This window comes from Paramisgurnus dabryanus, chromosome 23 (assembly GCF_030506205.2).
Source record: "Paramisgurnus dabryanus chromosome 23, PD_genome_1.1, whole genome shotgun sequence".
Classification (NCBI taxonomy): domain Eukaryota; kingdom Metazoa; phylum Chordata; class Actinopteri; order Cypriniformes; family Cobitidae; genus Paramisgurnus; species Paramisgurnus dabryanus.
In genome coordinates, this window is record NC_133359.1 from 6,760,673 (window position 1) to 6,787,439 (window position 26,767).

At 36.0% G+C, this 26,767-nt stretch overlaps 3 protein-coding genes across 4 annotated transcripts; 1 reads left to right on the forward strand and 2 right to left on the reverse strand.

Annotated features, from left to right (window-relative positions):
• Positions 1-1,129: 1,129 nt before the first annotated feature.
• Positions 1,130-4,724, reverse strand: LOC135781862 (uncharacterized). The gene is made up of 4 exons (XM_065292430.1): positions 4,240-4,724; positions 3,148-3,235; positions 1,884-2,082; positions 1,130-1,795 (listed from the first exon to the last, which is right to left on the reverse strand). The coding sequence occupies exons 1-4, from the start codon at positions 4,583-4,585 to the stop codon at positions 1,736-1,738; spliced, it is 693 nt and encodes a 230-aa protein (XP_065148502.1). The 5' UTR covers positions 4,586-4,724; the 3' UTR covers positions 1,130-1,735.
• Positions 4,725-6,542: 1,818 nt separating this feature from the next.
• eif3ja (eukaryotic translation initiation factor 3, subunit Ja) lies at positions 6,543-11,418 on the reverse strand. Of its 2 annotated transcripts, none has more exons than XM_065292154.1 (8): positions 11,340-11,418; positions 11,111-11,199; positions 10,638-10,710; positions 10,325-10,416; positions 10,072-10,183; positions 9,834-9,998; positions 9,663-9,736; positions 6,543-7,668 (listed from the first exon to the last, which is right to left on the reverse strand). In XM_065292154.1, exons 1-8 carry the CDS (start codon positions 11,359-11,361, stop codon positions 7,537-7,539), a joined length of 759 nt encoding a protein of 252 aa, XP_065148226.1. In that variant the 5' UTR covers positions 11,362-11,418; the 3' UTR covers positions 6,543-7,536. The 2 variants fall into 2 exon arrangements, with proteins under 2 accessions (XP_065148226.1, XP_065148224.1); XM_065292152.1 differs by having other exon boundaries at positions 6,543-7,671.
• A 686-nt stretch (positions 11,419-12,104) lies between these two features.
• On the forward strand, positions 12,105-26,766 carry apba2a (amyloid beta (A4) precursor protein-binding, family A, member 2a). The gene is made up of 12 exons (XM_065292150.2): positions 12,105-12,272; positions 14,367-15,812; positions 17,959-18,018; positions 18,160-18,199; positions 18,341-18,486; positions 18,836-18,922; positions 19,821-20,003; positions 21,104-21,283; positions 21,404-21,616; positions 21,714-21,833; positions 22,940-23,080; positions 25,871-26,766. Exons 2-12 carry the CDS (start codon positions 14,409-14,411, stop codon positions 25,940-25,942), a joined length of 2,646 nt encoding a protein of 881 aa, XP_065148222.1. The 5' UTR covers positions 12,105-12,272; positions 14,367-14,408; the 3' UTR covers positions 25,943-26,766.
• The last annotated feature ends 1 nt before the right edge of the window (position 26,767 follows it).

Sequence of the window (26,767 nt, forward strand, 5' to 3'; positions counted from 1 at the left end):
AAACTAAGACAAAAATACTAAGAAATATTTTTCTTGAAAATCATTTTTTTGCAGTGTACACTTTTACACTGCAAAAATGACTTTCTTATTTAGTATTTTTGTCTTGTTTTCGGTAAAAATATAAAAAAATTCTTAAATTAAGATGTATTTTCTTGTTGAGCTACATGACCTAGAAAAATAGGTCTAGTTTTTAGACACAATTAAAATTAAATTGATTAAAACAAGCAAAAAAATCTGCCAATGGAATAAGAAAAAAAATATTGAAACACTTAATTCAAGAAAAAATTTCTTAATTTGTTTAAAGCAAAAATTTGCTTACATTTTATATTTTTGTCTAAAAACTAAACTTATGCTCCTAGGTCAATTTGCTCATCAAGTAAAAAACATTTCAATTTAAGAATTTTTAGATATTTTTACTGAAAACAAGACAAAAATATTAAGTAAGAAAGTCATTTTTTTCATTGTAACTCTTTCCCCACCATTATCGAGTTACCTTGTCAATTAAGAGAATTTTTTAAAGAAAAATACCATATTTAAGATATTATAAGCAGAGAAATTTTTTTAGATAGGATGAAACGTTTTTTTCTGTTTTATTTTATTGTTTGTTTGAAAGCAGAGGGTCTGTTCTTTCATTTGATAATTTCGTATGTTTATATATTTTTAGAAGAAAATTTCCTGAATTTTTCCATTTTTTGAAACTTTTGTGAAAATCTCAAAAAATGCTGGTGGGCAACTTTTCGAAAAATTTTTGGGGGGGAATGAGTTAAGATATTTATTGCAGTGGTTCTCAAACTGGGGTCCGGGGCCCCCAGGGGGGCTGCGAGATGGTGTAAGGGGGGCCCCAGTTTGATGACATTTTATAAAATACATTAATTTATCATGAATTCTGTGTAATTAAACCTAAAAAACAAATAAGCCAACTAGCCAACAGCACTACTAGGTATAATTTATTATGTTTTGTTTTATTAAAATGTTACATTTTAGAACTTTTTTGTCCAAAATTTTTATTTCGGGGGGCCGCGAAGGAATGCACCTTACACAAGGGGGTGCGCACGCTGAAAAAGTTTGAGAACCACTGATTTATTGGACATAAATGCAAACCACTGTGTTTCAGGGAATCTTGGTTTTATTCAAATATACACAAAAAATGCACAGAAAAACAAAAACTCACAAGTAATCTAGCATGACTAAAATTTGATCTGTTATTATATATATGAGGAGCTTAGATGCAAAAGCCACTAAATGCCACTTCCATAAACAATTAGATAATGATATTAATCTAATACTCTCAGCAGGTATTATACATTCATTAAATACTTTCGCTTCAAATCTGCTTAATCCTAGCCTCGCATCTAGAAATACCTGTTTGTTGGCAAAATCCATTTAAAGCTTGACAAAAAAATTGTTGAACCTCTTTTTAATTCTTCTCAAAACTGAGCATCAGTTTATAATTTGAACATACAGATAACAACTAATGCATCTTTAATAAAATATTTGAAGAAAGAGCAAAGATGTCAGTTGTTCAAAGATAGACATCACTTTGTATTTTATAAACAAAATTTACAAAAGCTTTACAAATGTATAATTGTATAACATGTATAACAAACATTTATTTAAAAAACGTTTAACAATTTTTTAGTAATGATGATTAAAATTTATTAAAACAAACAGCTGCCTTTAATGCTACATTTTACGAAATGATCACATTATCTTGAGTTTTTCAACACGTACAAAGTCAGTCGGCTGTTTTTGGACATGCAGGTGCCAGACACACAAAGAATCCCTCAGATTCACTCTATTGAAAGCAAAGTAACACAATCACAACTATGGTAAAAAAAATGCACAACACAGAATATGATTTATATTATAAAAAGAAATGTCACCTGTAGATTCTGGTGGCAAATTGAAGGGTGTTTCTCCTCAGCCAGGTGACCGCGTACACATCTTCCGAAGCGATGGAGACAGACGTGATCTGTTGGGGAACAGGACTGATGACATGATGGTGGTCTGAGAACCAGACAGCTGGAGCACGTCGTGTGCTGGCAGTAACCTCCGCATTCACGCTTCTCCATTGACACAGACCTGCAGTGTTTAAATACGTTAGGTTACTTGAAAATGACATTGGAATAGAAGTGAGCAGAGGCGCCATGCCCATTCAAACTGAGGGGGCACGTGCCCCTTGGTTTTTTTGAGCCAAATGGATTTTGCATGCAACCTCAAAATCAAAGTTAATCTGTTATTTCACTTTTAATGTGTTTAATATGCACAATATTATCAATTCTGAGCTGCATCCTTGTCACTTTTCGGAGATTTTCGCCGTTTTGATCGTGTTACATTACTTTATTCTGGCATCGCTTCAGACAGCGCAGTCGCAGACGTCATCAACGTCTGAGCGCGCTCACGGGCTCTTGCTGCTGCATTTTGCTATCTGAGGAATTTAAACGCTCACAACATTTCCAAACCCCAATAAGGTAATGTGCAGTTAACCTTCTCTGTGTAGAAAATTTATGGTTTAAAATGTGACCGTCTCGACGTTATATTCAAGATTAATCTTGGTACAACGCCAAAGTTCGTCAGAGTTCACGGGGGTGCGGAATCACACATGCTCACATATGAGGTAAAATTTGATGCAATAATGCGTTCCTCTAATAATTTTATCCACAAATATTTTTAAATCATTATTGAACATTAAAATCAATTACGTGGCCATAGCTTATGTCATTTTCGTTGTTTATAAGCTTTATGGATTTAAAATTACATTATTTTAATGCAAATGCATTAATGACACAATTAAACAACAAGTCATTTATTAAAACTTAAATAAATAAAACATGCTGTTTCAGATGTAAATATGATACCAATATGTCATTATTCCTATTAAAGTGTATTTGATATGAAAGTAAGTCAACACTTTTATTTTGGAGGTTTTTGCATGAAAGCAGGGGTGTTCAGATTGTTAAGTGCCATTGAAAAGACTGAAAGCTCGTTTGATATCTGTGTATGCACAAATTTCTGTGAGCTGTGCACACTGTGCCCCCTTAAAACATGGTGCATGACGCCCCTGGAACTGAGGATGAAGTTTCCAAACAAACATAGCTTTTAATTCAAGGCAAAGAGCAGATATGGAGAAATCCTTGCAGCAGTTACCTTGCAGAGCAGATCTCATTGGGGTTCGCCTGGCAGAATTCCCACGTGCAGTCGGGTCGACAAGAATTCTTATTGAGAACCTCAAGCACTGTTTGGACAAAAAGACAGATGTTCATTAATTGTGGACAAACCTAACCGTTGAGAGGAATTAACCAAAATGTCCAGATTTGGCCCAACAACTCAGCATAGATTAACTTTACTTGTGTTCCTGTATGCACCCTGTCACTGGGGCTATACCTTTTAAAAAGCTCCTAGTATGTGCCATTATGTACAGATATGTATAGACTGCAAAAAATGTTTTTCAAGAAAATCTGCCAATGGGGTAAGACATTTTTTCTTGAATTTAGTGTTTAAGAAAAATGTTCAAGATTTTTTTGCTTACCCCATTGGCAGATCTTTTGCTTGTTTTATGCATAAAATCACTTAAGTTTGATATTTTTGGCCTTAAAATTAGAAATATTCTTGTGGGTAGTTTTGCTCATCAAAAAAAAGGATTTTAATTTATATTTTTTTCTTAAAAATCTTTTTTTTGCAGTGTATAAGGGTACTAATATGTACAAAGGTGTACTTATTGAAAGAATACAGACCCAGTGACAGCTTGGGTACACATTTTGACAATTTTTTCCCTGACACAAACTGATAAAATGTAAGTTACTTTAGATAAAAGAGTCTGCCAAATGCAAATGTACTTTAACGTCCATATTTTATCAAACCAATTTTAAGCAACCCAGCATTTTGTGTAATATCAGAGAAACCTAATCACATTTTCAGGAAAAAATATAGCTTTGTAGGTCAAACCAGACTATAAATTCAATTGAAACCCATAAAATATGGATGTAGTTTCTATAGAAAAGGTTGTGGATTTCATCATCATCTTGATAAGGACAATCAGAGCTTCAGTTTTATGAGAAACATCAAAGGGATCCTTGAGAGCCGTATCTCTTTTCACAGTTCATAAATGAGATCAACCTTGATACGAGCCAACAATACAAACATGTACTAATGCAGTAAATCCATAGGAAAGTGCAAGTTATTTATCATGCACAATTCACACCTTCAGGTTTTGTTTTTTGTAATAGATTAGACTTGTACCTGATTTGCAGGTTCCCTTGCGTTCCACTTCTGGTTTGCTCTCTTCACCCTCTTGGTAAACGCACACCAGACCTTCATTGCATTTTCCCAGATAGTCCCATGTCCCTCCGCAGGTTTCTCCTTCAAGTTTTGCACAGGCTGGGCAACAACCACAAATCCCCGTGGTGATGCCACCTCCACACTGGAGCTTCAGCGCTTTACGAGGAGAGCAATGAATGCGTTCACAAGGGGGACAGTGCAAGGCCTGGAGCACTTGCGGTCCAAGACGAGCGCTCTCCAAGGTGGCCATCTTCACAGCCAGTACTGGCCACAAAATTACCAAAATCGAGAAGATGCATGGACTCATTATTGCGCTCAACAGTACGACTTTACCTCGAGGCCAATCGTTTATATAACGGTCCTCGGGTATAAGACCACACACATCAAACGTATAACCTCATACGGATGTACCTCCTCCCTTTCTGACAACCAATGAATGATGGGGTATGACAGTATGCGTTGGTCAAGTCTGAATTAGCTGTTAATTATCCCTCAAGTCTTATCTTTACAATCTCTTTTGTTTTCTTTTTGTCTTAAAACAGATTTTTTTTCTTTTGAGCACTTTTAGATAAGTCGGGAAATGACTGGACCCTTTGTGGATGGATCACGTGACCAAAAGAGTGGGGGGGAATTCAGGGTGTGATCAAGATAATCGTTCACAAGTAACAAGGACAAGATTATGACATTGGCAGGTTATCTGAGAAGACTTTTTTGTGCGAGTTTTGTTAAAAGGTGGTGTGGTTGCAATAAACCAACCCTTTCATCTGGATAACTGTCAGTACAGTTGCAAGGTGTCTCAAAGGTCCTGGATGCATTTCTACCCTAGACTGCACAATATTAGTGTAATTGCCTCATAAAATCTTAGTTCTGGGTTATTATATTTAAAGGGGACATATCATAAAAATCTGACTTTTTCCATGTTTAAGTGCTATAATTGGGTCCCCAGTGCTTCTATCAACATAGAAAATGTGAAAAACAACAACCCAGTGACTTAGTTTTGGTAAAACGTTCTCTGCAAGCATGTGAAAAATAGGTAATTGAAATTTGGCTCCCTTTGTGATGTCAGAAGGGGGTAATACCAGCCCTTAATCTGCACTATCCAACCACATCACTGCCATTTAGTGCAGAGATCAGCTCATTTGCATTTTAAAGGACACACCCAAAAACGGCACATTTTTGCTCCCACCTACAAAGTGGCTATTTTAACATTCCATAATAAATTATATATATGATATTTTAAGCTAAAACTTCACATTTGTACTCTGGGGACACCAAAGATTTGTTTTACATCTTAAAAAAAGTCTTGTGAAATTTCCCCTTTAAAAAAAAATGCTGGGTTATTTTCAACCCAGCATTGGGTCCAAAAGGGACAAACCCATCACGTTGGGTTTTAATTTAACCTATGCTGGGTTGTTTTAACCCATTGTTGGGTCAGATATAAACATTTGCTGGGCTAATTTAAACCCAGCGGCTGGGTTTGTCCTTTTTTGAACTAACGCTGGGTTGAAAATAACATTTTTAAATGTAAATGAACTAAGATTTATTAGTATTTATTTGTACTTATTAAGTATTAGTACAAAAAATCAAGTTATGTTAACTTGATTGCTGAAGTAAAGACAACATTAGGTTTACAGTGTCGAAAGACTAAAAGTACAGTAAATTAACACTGAATTTACAAAATTCATGTACACAGTGAAAAAACAATAAAGAAATTAACCAATATTTTTTTAAATATTTGACCCAACAATGAGTTAAATCAACCCAGCATAGGCTAAATTTAGTGCTGGGCAGATTAATTGCATACAAAATAAAAGTGATTTTTGGCATAATATATGAATGAGTGTAATTATTATGTATATATAAATACACACACATTGCATGTATTTAAGAAACATTTACATGTGTATATATATATATTTATTTATATTTTATATATATCAAAAAAACTCTAAAACGAATATATGCATGTGTGTGTGGTTAAATATACATAATAATTACACACAGTACACACACATATTATGCAAAAAAATTACTTTTATTTTGCATGCAATCAATTGCCATTAATCTTTGCCCAGCACTAGTTAAATTACAACCCACCTGGCTGGGTTCGTCCCTTTTTTACCCAACATTGGGTTAAAAATAACCCAGTTTTTTGTGTAGTCAGCCAATCACATTAGTACTTACATGCATCATGGCTGGCACGGTGAGGTGCATGTTCGCAGATATGTTAAACAGTGCAAAAAGAAAAAAAAAAGAACAAACTATTCACAGATTTTAAGCAACTTTTATTAAATTAGACCTTTATAAAACAGCACAGAGTCCTATGGTCAGCTTTCAGTCTCTTTGAAGCATGTCTATCACACAGAAAATTGAGAGCCAAACAATGCCTGACCCCATATCAGTCCCTTATATATCAGCAGACAATCTCAACCCTTGAGATCGCACCAATTTCCTTGCTGGCTTGGTTGAGGTCAAACGAGTAACTGCATAATGTGTTGCATTGAAAACTTGAGTCGTGTTTGTAAATATTTGTATAATTTGCTCTGGAAAAATTCTGAGGTAATCCTAAATAATGCTGCAATGCATCTTTGAAACCTCTGCACAATACTTTTGGTCGTATACTTTATGAAATGCATCATGAGCTACAAATGTCAAAGTGTTATTTTCTGTTTAAGACTTTATTAGGCTTAGATAAAGTACCCTACGCTCTAGGTTCAGATACCGAAATCATCTAAGAACAGAAAATAAACATCTGATTGTAGACATGATTTTTAAACCTTCTTGTCAACTAGTTTGCAAAAGTATCATCTTGTTCAAATTTTTAAAGAAACGCTGGCTGTAATTTTTTTTTATTAATCCAATGACATCGACAGGTTCTGAAATTTGCATAGAATGGCATTTATTTAACAAATAGCAGTTTTTGAACAATAACACTCCGTTCATATTTGTCTGAACTGTCCAATGATTAAACTACACCGCTGTTTGACACTCGCTAGTGTTCACATTTGAGGATTTAATGTTGCACGATCTGCTACTATTCCGACAAATGTTGCCTTAAAGTCATGACCGATCAGAAAAATAACGTAGTTATTTAATTCTCTGTATAAATCTCTTCAAAGGGATATTGTGCATTTCGTGGGATGGAGTTCAGAGTTTTCTAGCATGGTTCTGGTAACGGGCCTGACAGTGGGGTAAGGTCATGCTGTTAAGGTGTATGGTTCAGCAATCGGCAAAAGTTATAAGTCGGTTAAGCCATGGTCACATAAAATCTTCATAGTCTTGTGCATAACCGCCATCAAACTCTCCGTAATCTGCAAGGTCATCTTTCAACTTTGCTTTTAATCCTCCTCCTGGTAAAACTCCCTTCTTTTTCTTTTTACCTTTGTTTGCCTGCTAACACACAAAAACAAATAATTGCAAAAACAATAACTATTGAAACGAATGCAAGAAAATAACATTGAAGTTTGCATTAAAGTGCACCCCTTTCATTGCACAAAAAACAACGTTATTTTGTGTATTTGGTATAATACAATGTGTTTGCGTGGTTTATGGTTAAAAAAACAATATTTTCCACACACCATACATTTTTGTAGCTCCAGATTTCCCTCTCTTCCTGAAACGCACTGATTTTGTACAAAATTCATTGATTTGTACAAGTGCTGTGTATTTGATTGGCCAGCTAATCTGTACGTTGTTATTGGCCTGAATACCTCTGACGTCAACCGGAAATGTGACGCTCCTTACCATATTTGAAAGATTTGCTCACAATGCAATGCTTACAGGAGTTAATTTACAGTCTGAGTCCCAAGCGGGAGAAATTATGATAATGTCTGTCTTCTCTACATCACCAATCACAGGAAGTAAACTGTTGCCTATAATCCATGTGTTTGTTGTAGTCCAAGAAAAGAGATTTACGTTGGAGACGATAACTCGCGTTATCATTTACTTTGTACCTTTTGCATATCTTTAACGTACTAATACACACTTACACACCAAAGGAAATGTAAAATCATGAATCGGACCATAGGGGCTTTTTAAATTTTGCGCTAATTGTATATACGTACATATAATATCAAACATGCCTAAAAATACCAACGCACAAAAAACATGACTGAATCAGATCACCTTAAAGGAATATTCCATTTTCTTAAAAGAAAAATCCAGATAATTTACTCACCACCATGTCATCCAAAATGTTGACGTCTTTCTTTGTTCAGTCGAGAAGAAATTATGTTTTTTGAGGAAAACATTGCAGGATTTTTCTCATTTTAATGGACTTTAATAGAGCCCAACATTTAATACTTAACTCAACACTTAACAGTTTTTTTTCAACGGAGTTTCAAAGGACTCTAAATGATCCCAAACGAGGCATAAGGGTCTTATCTAGCAAAACGATTGTCATTTTTGACAATAAAAATAACAAATATACACTTTTAAAGCACAACTTCTCATCTAAATCCGGTCCAGCGCGACCTAACGTAAATGCGTAGTGACGTAGGGAGGTCACGTGTTACATATATAAAACGCACATTTGCGGACTATTTTAAACAATAAACTGACACAAAGACATTAATTAGTATCAGTTGACATACAACAACGTAGGAACGGACCTCGTTCTCAACACTTGTAAAAACTGGGGCGGAGTTTCGCGTTCGTCCTCTGTGACCTCTTGACGTCAGGATGTATTGCGTGGGGTCACGTTGGCGCATCACGACCGGATTTAAACGAGAAGTTGTGCTTTAAAAGTGTATATTTGTTATTTTTATTGTAAAAAATGACAATCGTTTTGCTAGATAAGACCCTTATGCCTCGTTTGGGATCATTTAGAGTCCTTTGAAACTCCGTTGAAAAAAACTGTTAAGTGTTGAGTTAAGTATTAAATGTTGGGCTCTACTAAAGTCCGTTAAAATGAGAAAAATCCTGCAATGTTTTCCTCAAAAAATATAATTTCTTCACGACAAAGAAAGACATCAACATTTTGGATGACATGGTGGTGAGTAAATTATCTGGATTTTTCTTTTAAGAAAATGGAATATTCCTTTAAGGCCTGAGTATACTTTGTTGTACATGCACAGCCATATAAGTAACTTCAATTGAATCGTATGTGTAAACCGTTCAAGAGATGCGAACTGCGTAAAATTGCAATACCTCTGCTGGCCGGTTATTGCGATTACAAAAATATGAGAGCGTGTGTACAGTAGGCTTCTATTTGTGTCCCACATACACATAACAAGTGAAATATATTTAAAACTTTTACAAAACTGGACATGCTCAATAATTGTCATCAACTAAAGAAATAAAAAGATTTGTACAGCCTAATAGTGCGTAACAGCAAACTTGGCAATAAAACAACAATCGACTGGCAAAAAAATTCGATTTCATACCTTTTCTTGCTTCTGCTTTTCACTTAGTAACACAGTGAGCGAGTTGTTAATTTTCTTCAAGTCATCAATTTCCACTGAAAGACAAATTTCATATGTTAAGGACAATGCTTCTTGGCATAGGGATGTGATTCATAAAGTATCAATATTACTAAAAGCTTAAAGCATACTTACATGAAAGACAAAGGTCCCTAAACAGTGATTCTAAAAAGCTGGAATAGTGTATAGACTTTTCATATGGAGAAATTTTTTCTTTTAGCAACCGCTCAAACTCTGTGAAGTCGTCTTTTGAAGAGGGGCTTATAGCATCAATTCCTGTAACATTATTTGATACTACACCTGATAAAAGAATGCATAATGTTATTATCTAATTTACACATCACAACTTAAGATGTACTGACAGATCACTTACCAAAAGCCTCTTTTGCTAGCTCCAAGTCTGAATCCTCCTGTAGTTTTTTTATTTTGAGTTTCTCTGCCAGCTCCTCTTCTGGTGTCAGTTTATCGTCTTTTGACTCATCTAACTGTTTAAAGTCAGAAGTCATTATTAGTCACTTACCTTGACTATATTCTTTGCAAATTTACGCTGTGATGGGTTAAATTATTATACAGTTCAGAAAGGTCATATAAAAGGGAAAAAACGTGTCAGCATCATGTACACTTACTCGTTTTTTGAGCTCCTCTGCTTTTTTCCTCTGTAAACTTTCCTTCTCTTTTATTTTGTCACTAAGTTTCTTCTTTTCTGTAGGTTTTGTCTCTGTAAATGATAAACACATAATTAAACCACTTCCACAACCTTGATGAAGTAAAGTCAAAGGTGACAACAACTAGGGATGGGCAATCTGACGATTTTATATCATGATCGATCAATCGATCTTATAGACATCCACGGTCTACTTTTTAAGAGAATCGTATAGATTGTGATCTCTGTTATTATAAAAGTTGTAACATTAACATTAAAGTGTTTCTTTACTGCACCTGTCTTTTCCTCCACCGTATCCTTCACCTTTTCCTCCTCCTTTTCTTCCTCTTCATCATCATCCCAATTATCCTAGTTGAAAAAGAGCAAACAAAATCATGAATTCTAGACCTGTCAATATGTTTATGATGACATTTATTTGAGTTATGTCTCTAAAATACACTATTACTTACCAGGCCCTGTTATACACCTATTAACAAGTATTTAAAACAGATCCTTCGGCCCTACATTAACTTTATATTTATATAACAATAAGGATTATGAACTTATGACTGTCTTTAAGAGGGTGCACGCACTTCTATGTTATTAACTGGTTATAAATGTATATCCCACCATGCTGTCAGTCAAGAGTTAGCAAGAGTAGTTAGCCTCAGTTAGCCAAGAGTAACATATGGGCAATAAAAACGTGTTTCATTATTTAATAAACACATTCATTGTTGTGTAAATAATAAACAAGCCGTCGGTTACTAACTTTCACTTCGTCATCTTCATCTTCGCCCTCCCATTTGTCATGAACTGCCGCCTTTTTAGCTGGCTCTTCGAGCTCGAAACTATCAGCATCTGGACAGAAAACAGAGAATTTACTAGCCTTAATCTATGTGAGCCGTTTTAATAAATATACTTTATTATGTTGTTCATGTTTATGTGTATCAATATCGTAATACGTTAGAAATAACGGTGAAGTTTAGAATAATTCTCACCCCAAGAATCGGCGTCCTCCATTATGTGATAGCGCTGAGGGAACGAAAGCGTGAAGCTGAACACACGACTGGAGGAAGAGTTGCGTTCATATCAAAATAAAAGTCCTCAATTACACTGATTTATGTCACTGTTCGTTTCCTGCCAAGTTACAAGTTAGTTAGTAACAGAAAACTGTGCATGATTCTACAGATTAAATCGTAATCTGAATTTATTCCACTTGTATGTGAAAATGTTATTTATTTTACAAATAGATGTTTAAATAGTAACTCATAGAATTCCTCTATTTTTCGATTTTACATGTATATTAAATAATTAAGTTAAAATTATATAATAACTATATAAAAATAATACTTATTTTCGAATATAAGTTAAATGAACAAGCATAAGACAGAAGATGTAAAGATTTGTTGCATATTGAAGGATACAGTGATTTCATAAGAGAGCATTGTTTTGGTCATGTGATCATTCGTCATACACTACAGTAAAAAAACAGTAATTATTGTTTATTATTGTATATTGTGTACTTTATCATTTACGATTCATAAAGGAATCTGTTATTTGATGTAAAAAAAAATATTTTACAAAAATGTAAATACATTTTAAAAAGTTTGATTACATTTTCTTGTGTTTTAAATGCTTTGTTTTGTTTACTTCTAGTACTGTAGTGCTTTACACAGAAAGTAAAATATATATTAGTTTTTTTTTCTTGCGGAGATGTTTTGTTCTGTCTCTTTAAAAACTCACAATGCAGGTGACTGATTGTGTGTCCCTGTCCTGGGATGCTGCTGAGGGTGTGTGTGAGTAAGCTCATGCATGCTCCTCAGAGTCAGCATCTGTGCTTTTGAATATTATGGCTTGACATTTTGTTTATAAATGTCGTAACAATACCACGACTAATACAAATTTGGCTGAGCGACCCCAAACTGGCTCCGGTAAGTACTAACGTTACGTTTTCAGTTATCTTTTTTAAGATTTTAGTTGTGCCACCCTTGATTAAAGCAAGTCCGTTTTATATTAACCGCACTTGTAGAAACGATATATTATACATAAACACTCATCATGCTTAATCTCATTTTCGTGCAGGTTGTGGGCACGCGCATGCACGGGATGTTTCATTGACGATGAAACGGAGGAGATCTCACGCGTCGTATTGTTTGTTTTTAGCGGTGTAAGATAGACAAAACATTTTTTATAATAACGTTTGAAAAAAAATAAGAGTGTTCGGTCAACGCTTTTATTTGACCAGCCCTGTATTTGTAAAACATTTGGGGTCGATGGATGCAGTATTTCAGTCTCGAAATAATGGTGACGTCAGAACCGCTGGATATGACGCTTATTTGGCGCTAAAGGATCGGTTCATAAAGAAACTTTTATTAACCTTTACATTCAGAATAGAAATAGTGTGTTTGTGAAGCTTTTTGTACCATAGTTGGCTGTTAACATGTATTTGCAAAAACGTTTCTAAAGTGTGTTTTCAGGCATTGCTTGTGACCAAAAGCAAGTGTTCAGAAAAATGCATTTGCATTTAGATGAGGCAGCAACACTGCTGAACAAAACAGCTAACACCAGGGTTAGCTGGTCTTGGCTGGAAGTAAATGGTTTAAGATGGTCTTCCAGCCTGGCCAGCTAAAAGTGGTCAAAATTGAGCCAATCAGTTTGGGTGGGTTAAGTAGTTTTTTGGTGGGTATTCTTGAAATATCAGAAAATGTAAAAAATCTGGAAAGCTGTGGCCTTGGGAATTCTCCATTATGAATCACATGGAGAAAGCTCTTGGTAAATTTATTTGCAAGCAATAGCTGAAATTAAAAGAGCGCCAGTGCAGCTTCGACCAAAAGCACATTTCAGCTTAGGTTTGCTGTTTTTCTCTAACTGTGCGTTCACACCAGATGCAGAAGAGGCGAAAAACACCCTACTCGTGTGTATTTGGACGTTTACTCGCTTCATTCGCGTGTGAAATAAATTCTAGTCATTCGAGACATCCACTCATAAATTCGCATCATGCGAGGGGCTTACATAGCTAAAATTGAGTAAACTTACCTATACCTGTAAACTTACTTATTGTTCGACCTCCTCACTCACTTTCTTTTAAACAAGATCCTTTTAATTCCTGTAAAAGTACGAAGATGTCTCGTGTAGCAATGATGATTGTCCTCCATTGTTCGCTCGCTTCCTGTAATCACGTCACTGCTAGAGCAAGCTTCTGATTGGTTAATGTGGCGCGAAAATCCACCAAAGTTTAGATTTTTCAGCTCGCACGGATCACGCGGCAATGCTCAATTTGCACAGAAATGCGCCATTCGTACCGCACCATCCGCACTTAGCATGCCACAGGATGCCAGTTCGCGTCTTTGCATTGACTTAACATGTAAATCACTCGCGCTTGCTGCCTCTTCCGCGTCTAGTGTGAATGCACATTAAGGTCTGGGCCAGTTATTATACCTGAATACTTTGAGGCAACCTCAGATCGATAAATATCGTCATGATGACCCCCATTTTCAGTATCGTGTAAAACCTGGATGATTTCAAACTAAAACCAGGTCATTTCTGGTTAAAAAAGTCTAATAAGTCGCATAATCAAAATCGGGAAGCTATAAGCTTTCTTCCCACCACAAGGGAATTTGATGCCTCTCTTTCAGATCCCTGTAGTGAAATATCAGCATGTTTCCTGCTGATGCTCATTGCTGAACTGCACAGATCTGTCCTCCTGATGCTATGTTTTGTTTGGATGTGGTTGTGTTTTCGTCAGGTGTTTTAATGCATCTCAGTGTGCATTCTCCCTAATGTGAAAAATACACAATGTTGTGCCAGTTTGGTGTGAATCCATATTAAAAACTTAAGGCATTTTAGATAAACTTCTTATTCATAAATCAAACAGGTGTTTTCTTTAGTAGGAACATCAGCGAGTTTCAGACTTACTTGTTCTTACAGACTTGAGTCTGAATATAAAGTTACCTATCACTCAATTTTCTCACATTTGGTGTTTGGAAAGTAATATTATAAACTAATTTGTTCAAACTTTGTTTCAGGGCTGACTGAATCCCACTTGTGTGGGTCTGACGAAGCCTGTTATGGCTGTCAGAAGAAAGCAAGGCCCCAAAGCTTTTCTTTCAGAGCTGTACCCTTCGGCATCCGACATTGTGTCTGAGGGACCTGGAAAACTTTCCGGACATGGAGAAGATCCAAATCCTAAGGAGCCAGGGGAAATTCAGCCAACTTCACCCAGGTTTTGTCCAAGTGAGGGATCTGGGGATGAATCTGTCCGAGGAGAAAGCCCTCCTGATTTTGACAGCATGGAGGAGGACTCGATGTCTGAATATGATAATGTGGGATCTGGAAAGGAGGAAGAGGGGGAGCAGGATTATGAGGAAGATCTCCAAACCGAAGCAGACAGAATGACATACTACGTCCACCGCTGCCCTGAAGACGAAAGTTACATGGAAGGAATGGACTGTCATGAAGAGCCAGATGGTGCTGAGGGTCCCAGCACATCCAGGCGCTTCAGAGATCACTCCAAACCAGAGATTCGGGGGCACTCAAAGGGTTTGTGTGAGGTAGAGCAAAAAAACACATCAACGTTGGTCTACAAGCATCCTGAGGCCACTTTTGTGCAAGCCCCCATGGCTGAGGATGAGGAGGACGAGACTGAGGAAGAGGACAGTGAGGAAGAAGACGATGGGTATTTTTTCTATGAAGGTAAAGATGCTGAGCAGAACAACAATGAGATCCGCCATAAAGGTGATAATGGCTTACCGCAAGAAAGCAAACGACATTCCCAAGATTCCAGTTGTGGTCAAGTTGGACAAGAAAACGATGCAGTTAGGGACCATAGAAGGAATCAGGAAAACACTAAACAATCCAAGGACATCACTCCAGAGTCAAGTTGTCTTCATAGAGAAGGAATGGGAAGGGTTAGGGAAGAGTCCACTACTAAAAATCGGAAAGATTGTGATGTCCTAAAAGCCAGAGGAGGCAAAGTGGACCCCGCATATAAGCCAGAAAGAGAACACAATAAAGACAGGGTTTACCAGGATGACAGTGGGGTCACTGTGAAAGCTAAATATGTGGATTCTGGGGACAGGGTTTGGAAAAAAAGACATTTAATAAAAGACTACAGAGATGATAATAGGGACAGAGATGAGAAACATTCACATCAAGACAATAATAGCAAAAATAGAGGACGACAGCAGCCTGCTTATAGTCACAAACCAGAGGGTGGGAAAGAGAAGCGAAACGTTGATGTTGACAAAGAAAAGGTGGAAAACCAAGCTAAGGCCAAACCGAAGGTTGCGCCACAAAACTCAGGGAGGGACAAAGATGCAGCTCAACACACAAATGATGACTCCAGAACTTCAGCAGCTTTATCCTGCAGGAGAAACAGCCAACAAAAAGCCCATGATAACACATCTGTGCAGTCTCCAGACAAACAGTTGCCTCAACCCAATGAGGAGAAGTCAAGGCCTATTCAGGAACAGGTAACAGTGAATTCAAGCAGTCTTGCTTTTAAGACGGGGTGCAGAATTTCTTAAAAACGCTTTGTCAGGTAGTCGGGCCGTGTACCAAAACACACTTGTAGCCAATCATCAGTAAGGGGCGTGTCTACAAACTGACATCGTTGACTGGGTTGCGTATGTGTGGGGCGGGTCTATCAAAAGAAGGTCCTGATTCTATTGGGGTAGGGGCGTGTTTGTTTAGGTGATTTCAAATGTCAACATTGGCTTTCAGAGATCATGCACCCCGCCTTTAAAGGGATAGTTCACCCAAAACCCGAAAACTTCATGCCGTTTTATTCCCCCTTTTTTTCTTTGTTCTTTAGAACAAATGCAGATTTTTTTTGTTTTGGGTTTTCTGGATACTATGAGAGTGGATGGTGACCACCTCTTTAAGCTTCAAAATGACTCAAAAGTGTTAAACAAATAACTCCACTTGACCCGTGCTGTATATTGTGAGAAGGCATACATAAGGGTTTGGTGAAAACAAACTAAAATATACTGTTGTTAAGGCTGTTTTAGGATGTTTTGTTTTAATGTGAAGGAACTGAAACAACGGGGATATCCACAACAAGAGGAGTAAATGTCTTCAGGACACTTAAAGGGGACATATCATGAGAATCTGACTTTTTCCATGTTTAAGTGCTATGATTGGGTCCCCAGTGCTTCTATCAACCTAGAAAATGTGAAAAATTAACAACCCAGTAACCTAGTTGTGGTAAACCATTCTCTGCAAGCATGTGAAAAAAATAGGTCATTGAAATTTTGCTCCCCTTGTGATGTCAGAAGGGGATAATGCCGCCCCTTAATCTGCACTATCCAACCACGGCACTGCCATTTAGTGCAGAGATCAGCTCATTTGCATTTAAAAAGACACACCCAAAAACGGCACATTTTTGCTCACATCTACAAAATGGCAATTTTAACATGTTATAATAAATTATCTATATGGTACTTTGAGCTAAAACTTTACATACATACTCTGGGGACACCAAAGATTTATTTGACATCTTAGAAAAGTCTTGTAAAATGTCCTCTTTAAAATATATGACACAAGTCGAGAGGAGTTATTTTTATTTTACAGCCTTTGGGTCCATTTGAAGCTTAAAGGGTTTTCTGGGACAGAAAGGTTAAGTGGATGGGGACCGTCACTGTCACTTTCATATTAACCAGAAAATGCAAAACAACACTTTTAACTAAATCTGCTTTTAGATTCTGAACAACAAAGAAAGAGATTGGGGGTTCAAACGATATGAGGATGAGTAAACAATGAAAAAGTTTTAGTTTTTGTGTGAACTATTCATTTTATAAAGGGTTTTACAACTTTTGGAAACATTTGAGTTTGGAGTCATCAAAATGCATGCTTATTAAAAAACACATTTAGAGGATAAATGAATTGGATACTAAAATGGCAAAAGTTATCAAATTTGAAACAGCAGAAATTTTTGGGGGGGCTCTTGAAATGTAACTTTTTAGTGTTGGCAAGTAGTAATCCATTCAGTTATCAATTTGGTTGCAGTATATAAGCATTAATGATAAGACCCAATAGCCCATACAAAACAATACAAAACAAAACAAAACATATTTACTTAAAAACTAGGGCTGTCAAAAGATTAATACAAAAAAAATGTTTTTTGCATAATTTATGTGTGTGACTGTATAATTATTATATATATATATATATATATATATATATATATATATATATATATATATATATATATATATATATATATATATATATATATATATAAATACACACACATTAGTTTGTATTTAAGAAACATTTACATGTAAATTTATATATTTTGATATATTTAATATTATAAATATAAATAAAAAATATACCTAAATAAAAATTTTCTTAAATTCATACATGTATGTGTGTGTATATATATATACATAATATATACAAACACAGTACATACACACATATATATTATGCAAACACAAACTTTTATTTTGTATGTGATAAATCGCGATTAATCTTTTGACAGCCCTATTAAAAACTCTTTGATCCACTTATATTTTGTACATTTTATATGTTATCAACATTATTCATGTCAGTTTTGGCCTTTATAAATTGTACACATAAGGGTATGTTATATCTCTTTTAAAATATTTCTTGCAGGGTTCCCTGAGCAGTCCTGTTGACAAAAGAACAGGGACACCATCTGCACAAAATAAAGAGGCAAGTAGCCAAACAGTTAGGTACTTAACAGTAACAGTATTTTCAATGTCTAAATTAATTTATTTCTGTCTCAGAATGCATCACATACTGCAAGATGTCACTTTGAAAGCAACCTTTAATCATGTATCCTTTGCTTTTTAGCCAATCCAGAAAAGTCCATCTTTCCCAAGCTTTGTGGATAGTAAGTTAGTAAACAACATTGTGTATCTGAATTTAAAATAATTCCTTTTAAGCTTAGCTGTGTTGCAATGCTACTTTAAGTTTGCCAACCTAAAAACATTAGTTCAAACTTCCGTTCAAGTCTTTGCATTTCTCGTTTTAGTCCCTGGTCCGTGTGAGCCAGAAGATCTCCTCAATGGGATCATCTTTGCTGCAAACTACCTCGGCTCTACCCAGCTGCTCTCCGACAGGAACCCGTCCAAAAGTGTTCGCATGAAACAAGCACAGGAAGCACTGGACTGTGTTAAGGTATTTTTAAAGATAATTTGGAGAATCTCATTAAAGGGATTTATGGTGGAAAATTGTGACGCAGTCTGACTCTGTAAATACCCAGCTAAAGTCATTTTTGTAATTTATTGTTTTCAATATTTTACATTTTGTGAAAATATAACCTTGATATCTTTAATACTGACTAAGTAAGATCAAAGATTGAAGTCAATGATTGAAATCGAATAACTCTCATTATTAGATTATGAGACTTTAAGCTGGATTTCACAGACAGGGTCACATTTATTTTAGATGAACCCTTAGCTGAATGGTTGATGTTTTTATGTCAGTCCACTAGATGATGCTGTAAGCTTTGTGTTATGGCTTTTAGTCTGTAGAGAGTGAAGCTCACAGCTTGACTGAGATCGACCTTTTCATCTCAACCAAGGCAATCAAAGTGCTTAATGCTGATACACAGGTAGGTAATGTTTTACAAAATCAACAACATTTTATGTAGAGGTGTATAATATATATATATATATATATATATATATATATATATATATATATATATATATATATATATATATATATATATATATTTGTATACACATATACATATATACATATACACATATACATATACAGCCGCAGAAAAAATAAGAGATCATTTCAATGGTCCTTTTCAGTTTTTCTAGATTTACTATTTATAGGTATGTTTTTAAGTAAAATTATAATTTTTCATTCTGTCAACTACTGACAACATTTTTGCCAAATTCTTAATAACATTTTTTATTTTTATTTGCATTTATTTACTAAAAATTTAAATTGGGAAAACAGTGTCAAAATAACAAAAAATCAGTACTTCAGTACTGCAGAGAAAACAAGTTCAAATTTATTTCTCAACAACAAAATACTAATGTTTTTACATGTATTTTAGGGAAAAAAATTTAATCTCTGATTTTTAGTCATATCTTTCATGGGTCTTGTCATGCTCCCAGTCTTTTACATTTGCTATTGGGTCACTTGGGTCACTCCCGAGGTTTGCTTTTGTTGAAATTCAACAGACACGGACTGAAATATTCACAAAAGATCTAGAAATGATGATTAAAGTCAATACTTTGGTGGTCTCTCTTTTTTCATATTGAAATATAATATTACTACACAGTGATCACTGCACTGGTTAGTGCTAATGTTAAGACATGATGCTGTAATGGTACACAGGTTTGAATCAGGTTTCCATTTTCTATACATTTCCTGTTGTGCTATCTTTTGAAAACACAAAATGCACGTGAATATATATGTTATAAAAGCAAAAATGATGAACATGATCTGATCCATACAGACTTCATTTCATTTTCCTGATCTCATAATAGGAAACGATGATGGATAACGCCCTCCGCACCATTTCGTACATCGCGGACATCGGTGATGTGGTGGTTTTAATGGCTCGCAGGCGTCTGTCTAACTCCTCTTCCCTCGACTGCACCGATTCAGGCCTCAGCGCAGAGAACAGGAAGCAGTACCGCATGATGTGCTATGTCTTTGAGTCAGAAGATGTGAGCTAAGACTCTGATCTTATTCAAAAATACTCAATAAAGTACATATGTTTTTACATATAGGGGCGGTTTCCCGGACAGGGCTTATTCTAGTACCACACTAAAATGCATGTTTGAGCTGCCTAAATTTAAAAACACCTTGCATTAAAATATATTAACATACACTCACCTAAAGGATTATTAGGAACACCATACTAATACTGTGTTTGACCCCTTTCGCCTTCAGAACTGCTTTAATTCTACATGGCATTGATTCAACAAGGTGCTGAAAGCATTCTTTAGAAATGTTGGCCCATATTGATAGGATAGCATCTTGGAGTTGATTTGTGGGATGCACATCCACGGCACGAAGCTCCCATTCCACCACATCCCAAAGATGCTCTATTGGGTTGAGATCTTGTGACTGTGGGGGCCATTTTAGTACAGTGAACTCATTGTCATGTTCAAGAAACCAATTTGATATGATTCGAGCTTTGTGACATGGTGCATTATCCTGCTGGAAGTAGCCATCAGAGGATGGGTACATGGTGGTCATAAAGCGATGGACATGGTCAGAAACAATGCTCAGGTAGGCTGTGGCATTTAAACGATGCCCAATTGACACTAAGGGGCCTAAAGTGTGCCAAGAAAACATCCCCACACCATTACCCCGTTGCATTAATGAGAAATTGAACAGGTGTTCCTAATAATACTTTAGGTGAGTGTATATCAGTGCAATTGTTTTGTCTGAAGATGCACAACAGTATTGTTTTTTGTAATGGTATGTTTGTAAAACTACTTAAATGTCCTAATATAACTAAGGCCTAGTCCTGGATTAATCTAAACCCTGTCTGAGAAACTGCCTCATAGTGTTTAACTTCAAAAGTTGCATAACAAAGCTGTACTAGTCTGTAAAGTATTCCTTTTTTGTGTTTTACTGTTTTCTACATAAAATCATCCTACGTAATATAAAGAACATTTTGGGAAAACAGAACCTTGATATCTTTAAATGGATAGTTCACCCAAAAACATGCATGCTTTCACTTTTAAGCTCTCTCGATTCGAGTCAAGCACACTCTCGCTCTGCGATGTCGTCACATTGTCAAGTATCTCCTCCACAGGCCCAGCTCATCGCACAGTCCATCGGTCAGGCGTTCAGCATGGCCTACCAAGAGTTCCTCCGAGCCAATGGGATCAACCCCAAAGACCTCAGTCAGAAAGATTACAGTGACATCCTGAACAAACAGGAAATGTATAACGACGACCTCATCCATTTCTCTAATTCTGAAAACTGTAAAGAGGTACAGAAACAAAGAGCCAATCTGTTTGCTGTAACTGTTTGCTTACTTGTTAGATATGTGTGATGCTCATGCATGATTTCTGAATTATGTCTATTAATGGTTTTTGTTTAATAATATCAGCTTCATCTTGAGAAGCAGAAGGGAGAGATTTTGGGTCTGGTGATCGTGGAGTCGGGCTGGGGCTCCATTCTGCCCACCGTCATCCTGGCCTGCATGCTGAACAACGGCCCAGCTGCCCGCTCGGGTAAACTCAATGTGGGCGATCAGATTATGGCCGTCAATGACACCAGTCTCGTAGGCCTGCCCCTCGCCACCTGTCAGAACATCATTAAGGTTTGATGTGCTTATGATTGTATGCGTTACTAGTACACCAGACTTTAACAATACGCATTATTTTACATATACATCTGTGATTGTATCTGTGCTTTAGGGTCTGAAAAATCACACGCAGGTCAAACTGAGTGCAGTAAGTTGCCCACCTGTAACCACTGTGCTAATAAAGAGACCGGATCTACAGTACCAGCTCGGCTTCAGCGTTCAGAACGGCATAGTATGTATCTAAAACCGGCTGCAATATGACGAACTGGGAAAAGGACATACATCCACTATTAAAGTAATCCAAAGTACTCCCATGGGTTAAAGGGATAGTTCACCCAAAAATGAAAATAATGTCATTAATGACTCACCCTCATGTCGTTCCAGCTCGTAAGACCTACATTCATCTTCAGAACACAGTTTAAGATGTTTTATATTTTTTCAGAGAGTTTGTTGACTCTTCATTGAAAAACTACGTACGGTATACTGTCCTTGTCCAGAAAGGTAATAAAAACATCATCAAAGTAGTCCTTGTGACATCAGTGGGTCAGTTAAAATGTGTTGAAGCATTGAAAAAACATTTTGGTCCCAAAAAAAATTATGACTTTATTGAGCATTGTAATCTCTTTCGCGTCTGTTGTGAAGCGCATGCGCGAGACTAAAGTCACGTGACTGCAGTGACGCGGATGACGTGTTATCCTCAGACATGTTTGCAAAGTTTTTTTTTTAAACTTACAGCGTGCGTCTCCCTCAAACTGTAAACGAAGCCCGGGCGCACAAAAAAAACAGCTGGGGTGCACCAGATAACACGTCAGCCACGTCACTGCAGTCATGTGACTTTAGTCTTGCGCATGCGCTTCACATCAGACGCGGAAGAGAAGACAATGCTGAATAAAGACGTAATTTTTGTTATTTTTGGACCAAAATGCTTCAACACATTCTAACTGACCCACTGATGTCACAAGGACTACTTTGATGATGTTTTTATTACACATGGACAGTATACCGTACGTAGATTTTCAATGAAGGGTCAATATGCTCTCAGACTAAATCTAAAACATCTTAAACTGTGTTAAGAAGATGAACGGAGGTCTTATGAGATTGGAACGACACGAGGGTGAGTCATTAATTACATTATTTTCATTTTTGGGTGGACTATCCCTTTAATATATGTCTCCTAAAGAAAAATAATACATTTGTGATAGACAACAATTCATATTTTTCTATATCTGGGTGAATTACATCCATTTACATCTATTTTGTATTAGCACAGTTGGGGTATTTTGCCATATCATGCCGTATTCGCAAGATTTAATAATCATCCTGTTGTTGATCTGACAGATCTGCAGTCTGATGCGTGGAGGTATTGCAGAAAGAGGAGGTGTGCGAGTTGGCCACAGAATAATTGAGATAAACGGACAGAGTGTTGTCGCTATGCCGCATGAGAAAATCGTACACACCCTGTCGGTATCTGTAGGAGAGGTACGTTATAACTTTTAAAGGGCACCGTTTATACAAAATTCACTTTTATGAGGTGTTTGGACATAAGTGTGTGTTGGCAGCATTGTTGGGGGTAACGCATTACAAGTAACGTGCATTACGTAATAATATTACTTTTCTGAAGTACTGAGTAAAGTAACGCAAGCTTAAATGTACACATTAATATTTGAGTTGTGCAAGTTACTTTTTTTGTTTCATTAATTTGATTTAAAAAAATGATTTACCGAATTAAACTAAACGTAGTCACATTATGCATAGGGCTGGGCAAAAAAATCGATTTTTCGATTAATCGTTTTTTAAAACGTGGTCGATTAAAAATCGATTCTCAAAGAGCAGAATCGATTTTTTTCATATTTATTTCCGCAAACATTGAAAGGAGGAATGGAAGCATTTTTGGATTTTGCAAGCAAGACGTGTTGTGGCTTTTAATTTCTTTTTATTAATTACCCACTTGTAAACTGCTGTTCACTGTTCTTTTTTATTAATATAGTATGTGTATTAAATCTATATTCATTAAGTTGAATCGAGAATCGAGTATAAAAACCTACCTGAGAACCGGAATCGAAAATTTTATCGAGAATCGGAATCGAATCGATTTGATAGCTTGTGAATCGAAATCGAATCGATCTGGAACATCTGAATCGATACCCAGCCCTAATTATGCACTCTATGCGTACACGCCTGTGTGGGAACAGTTTGAGTCAAAAACTGAGATGGCAGGCCAGAGCTCGACATTTTTGTGATGAAATATGCAATTTCTGAATGCAGAACTTTTCAGTCATAAAAAACACCTGCAAGGGCTGAAAGCTCAAGCCTCAGCCAAGAAAAAGTAATGCAAAAGTAACTAAAAAGTTTCCATGAAAAGTAAATAAGTAACACAATTAGTTAATTTTTTGGGAGTAACTTAATATTGTTATGCATTACTTTTAAAAGTAACTTTCCCCAACACTGGTTGGCAGTATGTGAACACAACCAACTTACAAAGAAAAAAATCCACCCAATCCTTCTGTTTTAATCTCTATTAAACCAAAGTGGTCTCTTTTGATTCTCTTGTGATGTCACACAGATAAAGCCCCGCCCATGGCTACTGACTGACATTCCTGCATTACCATAGTTTCCGCCCTCAGCGAGTTTACGCTGTCCGCCCCATATCTTAATAGTGAGATACTATCGTCTCAGACTGTATTTACAGGAATCAGATCTATTTTTATTAACCAAAAGCGCTCACTGTCTGTTGATAAGGGAGTGAGGAGCTGTAGCTCATTTGCATTTGAAGGATTAGTCCATTTTCTTAAAAAAAATCCAGATAATTTACTCACCACCCTGTCATCCAAAATGTTGATGTCTTTCTATGTTCAGTCGAGAAGAAATTATGTTTTTTGAGGAAAACATTCCAGGATTTTTCTAATTTTAATGAACTTTAATGGACCCCAACACTTAACAGTTTTAATGCAGTATCAGTTCTCAAACGAGGCATAAGGGTCTTATCTAGCGAAACGATTGACATTTTTGGCAAGAAAAATAAAAAATATGCACTTTTAAACCACAACTTCTCGTCCTCTTTCGGCTGTGTGACGAGCCAGCGCGACCTTACGTAATTGCGTTGAAAGGTCACGTGTTACATATATAAAACGCACATTTGCGGACCATTTTAAACAATATACTGACACAAAGACATTAATTAGTATCATTCCACATACAACAACGTCGGAACGGTCCTCTTTCTCCACACTTGTAAACACTGGGGCGTAGTTTCGCGTACGTCATCCGTGACCTCTTGATGTGATGACGTTACTTGAGGTTGCACTGGCTCGGCAAACGACAGGAGGAAAACGGGAAGTTGTGGTTTAAAAGTGCATATTTTTTATTTTTCTTGTCAAAAATGACAATTGTTTCACTATATAAGACCCTTATGCCTCGTTTGGGATTGTTTAGAGTCCTTTGAAACTGCAATTTTAAACTGCATTCAAACTGTTTGGTGTTGGGGTCCATTAAAGTCCATTAAAATGAGAAAAATCCTGGAATGTTTTCCTCAAAAAACATAATTTCTTTTTTGACTGAACAAAGAAAGATATCAACATTTTGGATGACATGGTTGTGAGAAAATTATCTGGATTTTTTTTAAAGAAAATTTACTAATCTTGTAAAGGTACACACACGAAAACAGCTCTATTTTTCTCCCACCCAAATAGGGGCATTTTGAATACCCCATAATAAATTACCTGTCACAGACACATTTTGGGCAAACCTGAGACTTGTATTACATCTTAAGTTAAAATGGGCATAATAGGTGTCCTTTAATAAAACATTGGTACATTAGTCTAGCCTTTGTGCTAAATAGGCTGTAAGAAGTTAAGAGGAATTGCACTTAAGTATGAGTACTGTGTTAAAAAATAGCTTTAACATGTAATGATACAATGTAAAGGTGTATTTTTGTGGTTGTGTGTGAGGGTGATGGCATTAATGGCATTGGAGGAGTCTGTCAAATAAATTGTAATTTAATAAAAAGTTAGGATTCTTTTAATCTTTTTAATTTAAAATCGAGAAATTCTGACTATTTTAACTTTGTACGCACACACACACACACACACACACACACACACACACACACAAAAAAAAAAAAAGAATTTAAATTCCTCAAGTACAGTAAAGAGGAACAATTAGTACAGGACACTCCTTGGCATGAATCAAACAAAACTTAAGCACATTATGATGTCCAGAAAATGATCGTCATGTAATCGTACATTAATTGTTTTTTGTTTTCATTGACAGATTAACATGAAAACTATGCCAGCTGTCATGTTCAGACTGTTAACTGGTCAGGAGACTCCGGTGTACATCTGAGGAACCATTAAGTTTACAGCCCCTGTCCAAAAAATATTGAAACATTGAAGAGCTAGTATGTCTTGCTTAATATACAGTACTGTATACATAAATGCATGCACACACACACTAACAAAAAGCTTAATCATATAAGTGGTTATATTTAAGGCGCGCTGTTCATTATTACTGACTTATTTTGGGAATGCAATTACAGCAATAATCTTTCTATTTCTTTGTATATCATATGGCTTTAGTTCAAGCTCTTGCATAACAAACTACTCTGTAAATATTTTAAGGGACCGCGCTTGAGTTAAATAACTAAGCTGCTCATGATCAAATCAGTATTAGCAATAAAATTAAAACTCATTTCCCATTCTTAAAGATTAGCAAACATACAAAAGCATGCTAAAATCCAAAGAGAACTATTCAGTTTGTTAAATAGGAAATCTCTGTGATAAATTAACCTACACTGTGAATGAAACTTTTCTTTAGATATAAGCATGCTTGACTTATGAGTAAACATACAGTGACACATTTATGATTATGCATGAAGTAATAGTATGAATGAATACGTCTTAATAGACGTTGTCTCATGGTACGTGTTTTTTTTACTTTAAACTTGCACAATCTTAGAATAAGAGAACAATTACATATCATGTTTAGCCCTTGCTGATACTGAAACACTGCAATAAAAAGTCATTAGATTCATAATTGCATTCATTTTGAGATTCCACATTCCACACATGGCTTAAATAATAATAATAATAATAATAATACAGATATTGGAAATGCAATAAACCATGCTTATATGGTCGTGAACTCAGTATCTTCACATGTAAATAAAAG

Excerpts from the sequence above, each read along its gene's own strand:
- LOC135781862 (XM_065292430.1), bottom strand. The coding sequence starts at position 4,585 with ATGAGTCCATGCATCTTCTCGATTTTGGTAATTTTGTGGCCAGTACTG. Across the intron at positions 3,236-4,239 it reads CAAGGGAACCTGCAAATCAG|TGCTTGAGGTTCTCAATAAG; the intron begins GTACAAGTCTAA and ends TTGTCCAAACAG. Across the intron at positions 2,083-3,147 it reads AATGAGATCTGCTCTGCAAG|GTCTGTGTCAATGGAGAAGC; the intron begins GTAACTGCTGCA and ends TAAACACTGCAG.
- eif3ja (XM_065292152.1), bottom strand. The coding sequence starts at position 11,361 with ATGGAGGACGCCGATTCTTGGG. Across the intron at positions 11,200-11,339 it reads GGAGGACGCCGATTCTTGGG|ATGCTGATAGTTTCGAGCTC; the intron begins GTGAGAATTATT and ends TTTTCTGTCCAG. Across the intron at positions 9,999-10,071 it reads GCTAGCAAAAGAGGCTTTTG|GTGTAGTATCAAATAATGTT; the intron begins GTAAGTGATCTG and ends TTCTTTTATCAG.
- apba2a (XM_065292150.2), top strand. The coding sequence starts at position 14,409 with ATGGCTGTCAGAAGAAAGCAAGGCCCCAAAGCTTTTCTTTCAGAGCTG. Across the intron at positions 18,487-18,835 it reads AAGCACTGGACTGTGTTAAG|TCTGTAGAGAGTGAAGCTCA; the intron begins GTATTTTTAAAG and ends TATGGCTTTTAG. Across the intron at positions 21,284-21,403 it reads ATTCTGAAAACTGTAAAGAG|CTTCATCTTGAGAAGCAGAA; the intron begins GTACAGAAACAA and ends TAATAATATCAG.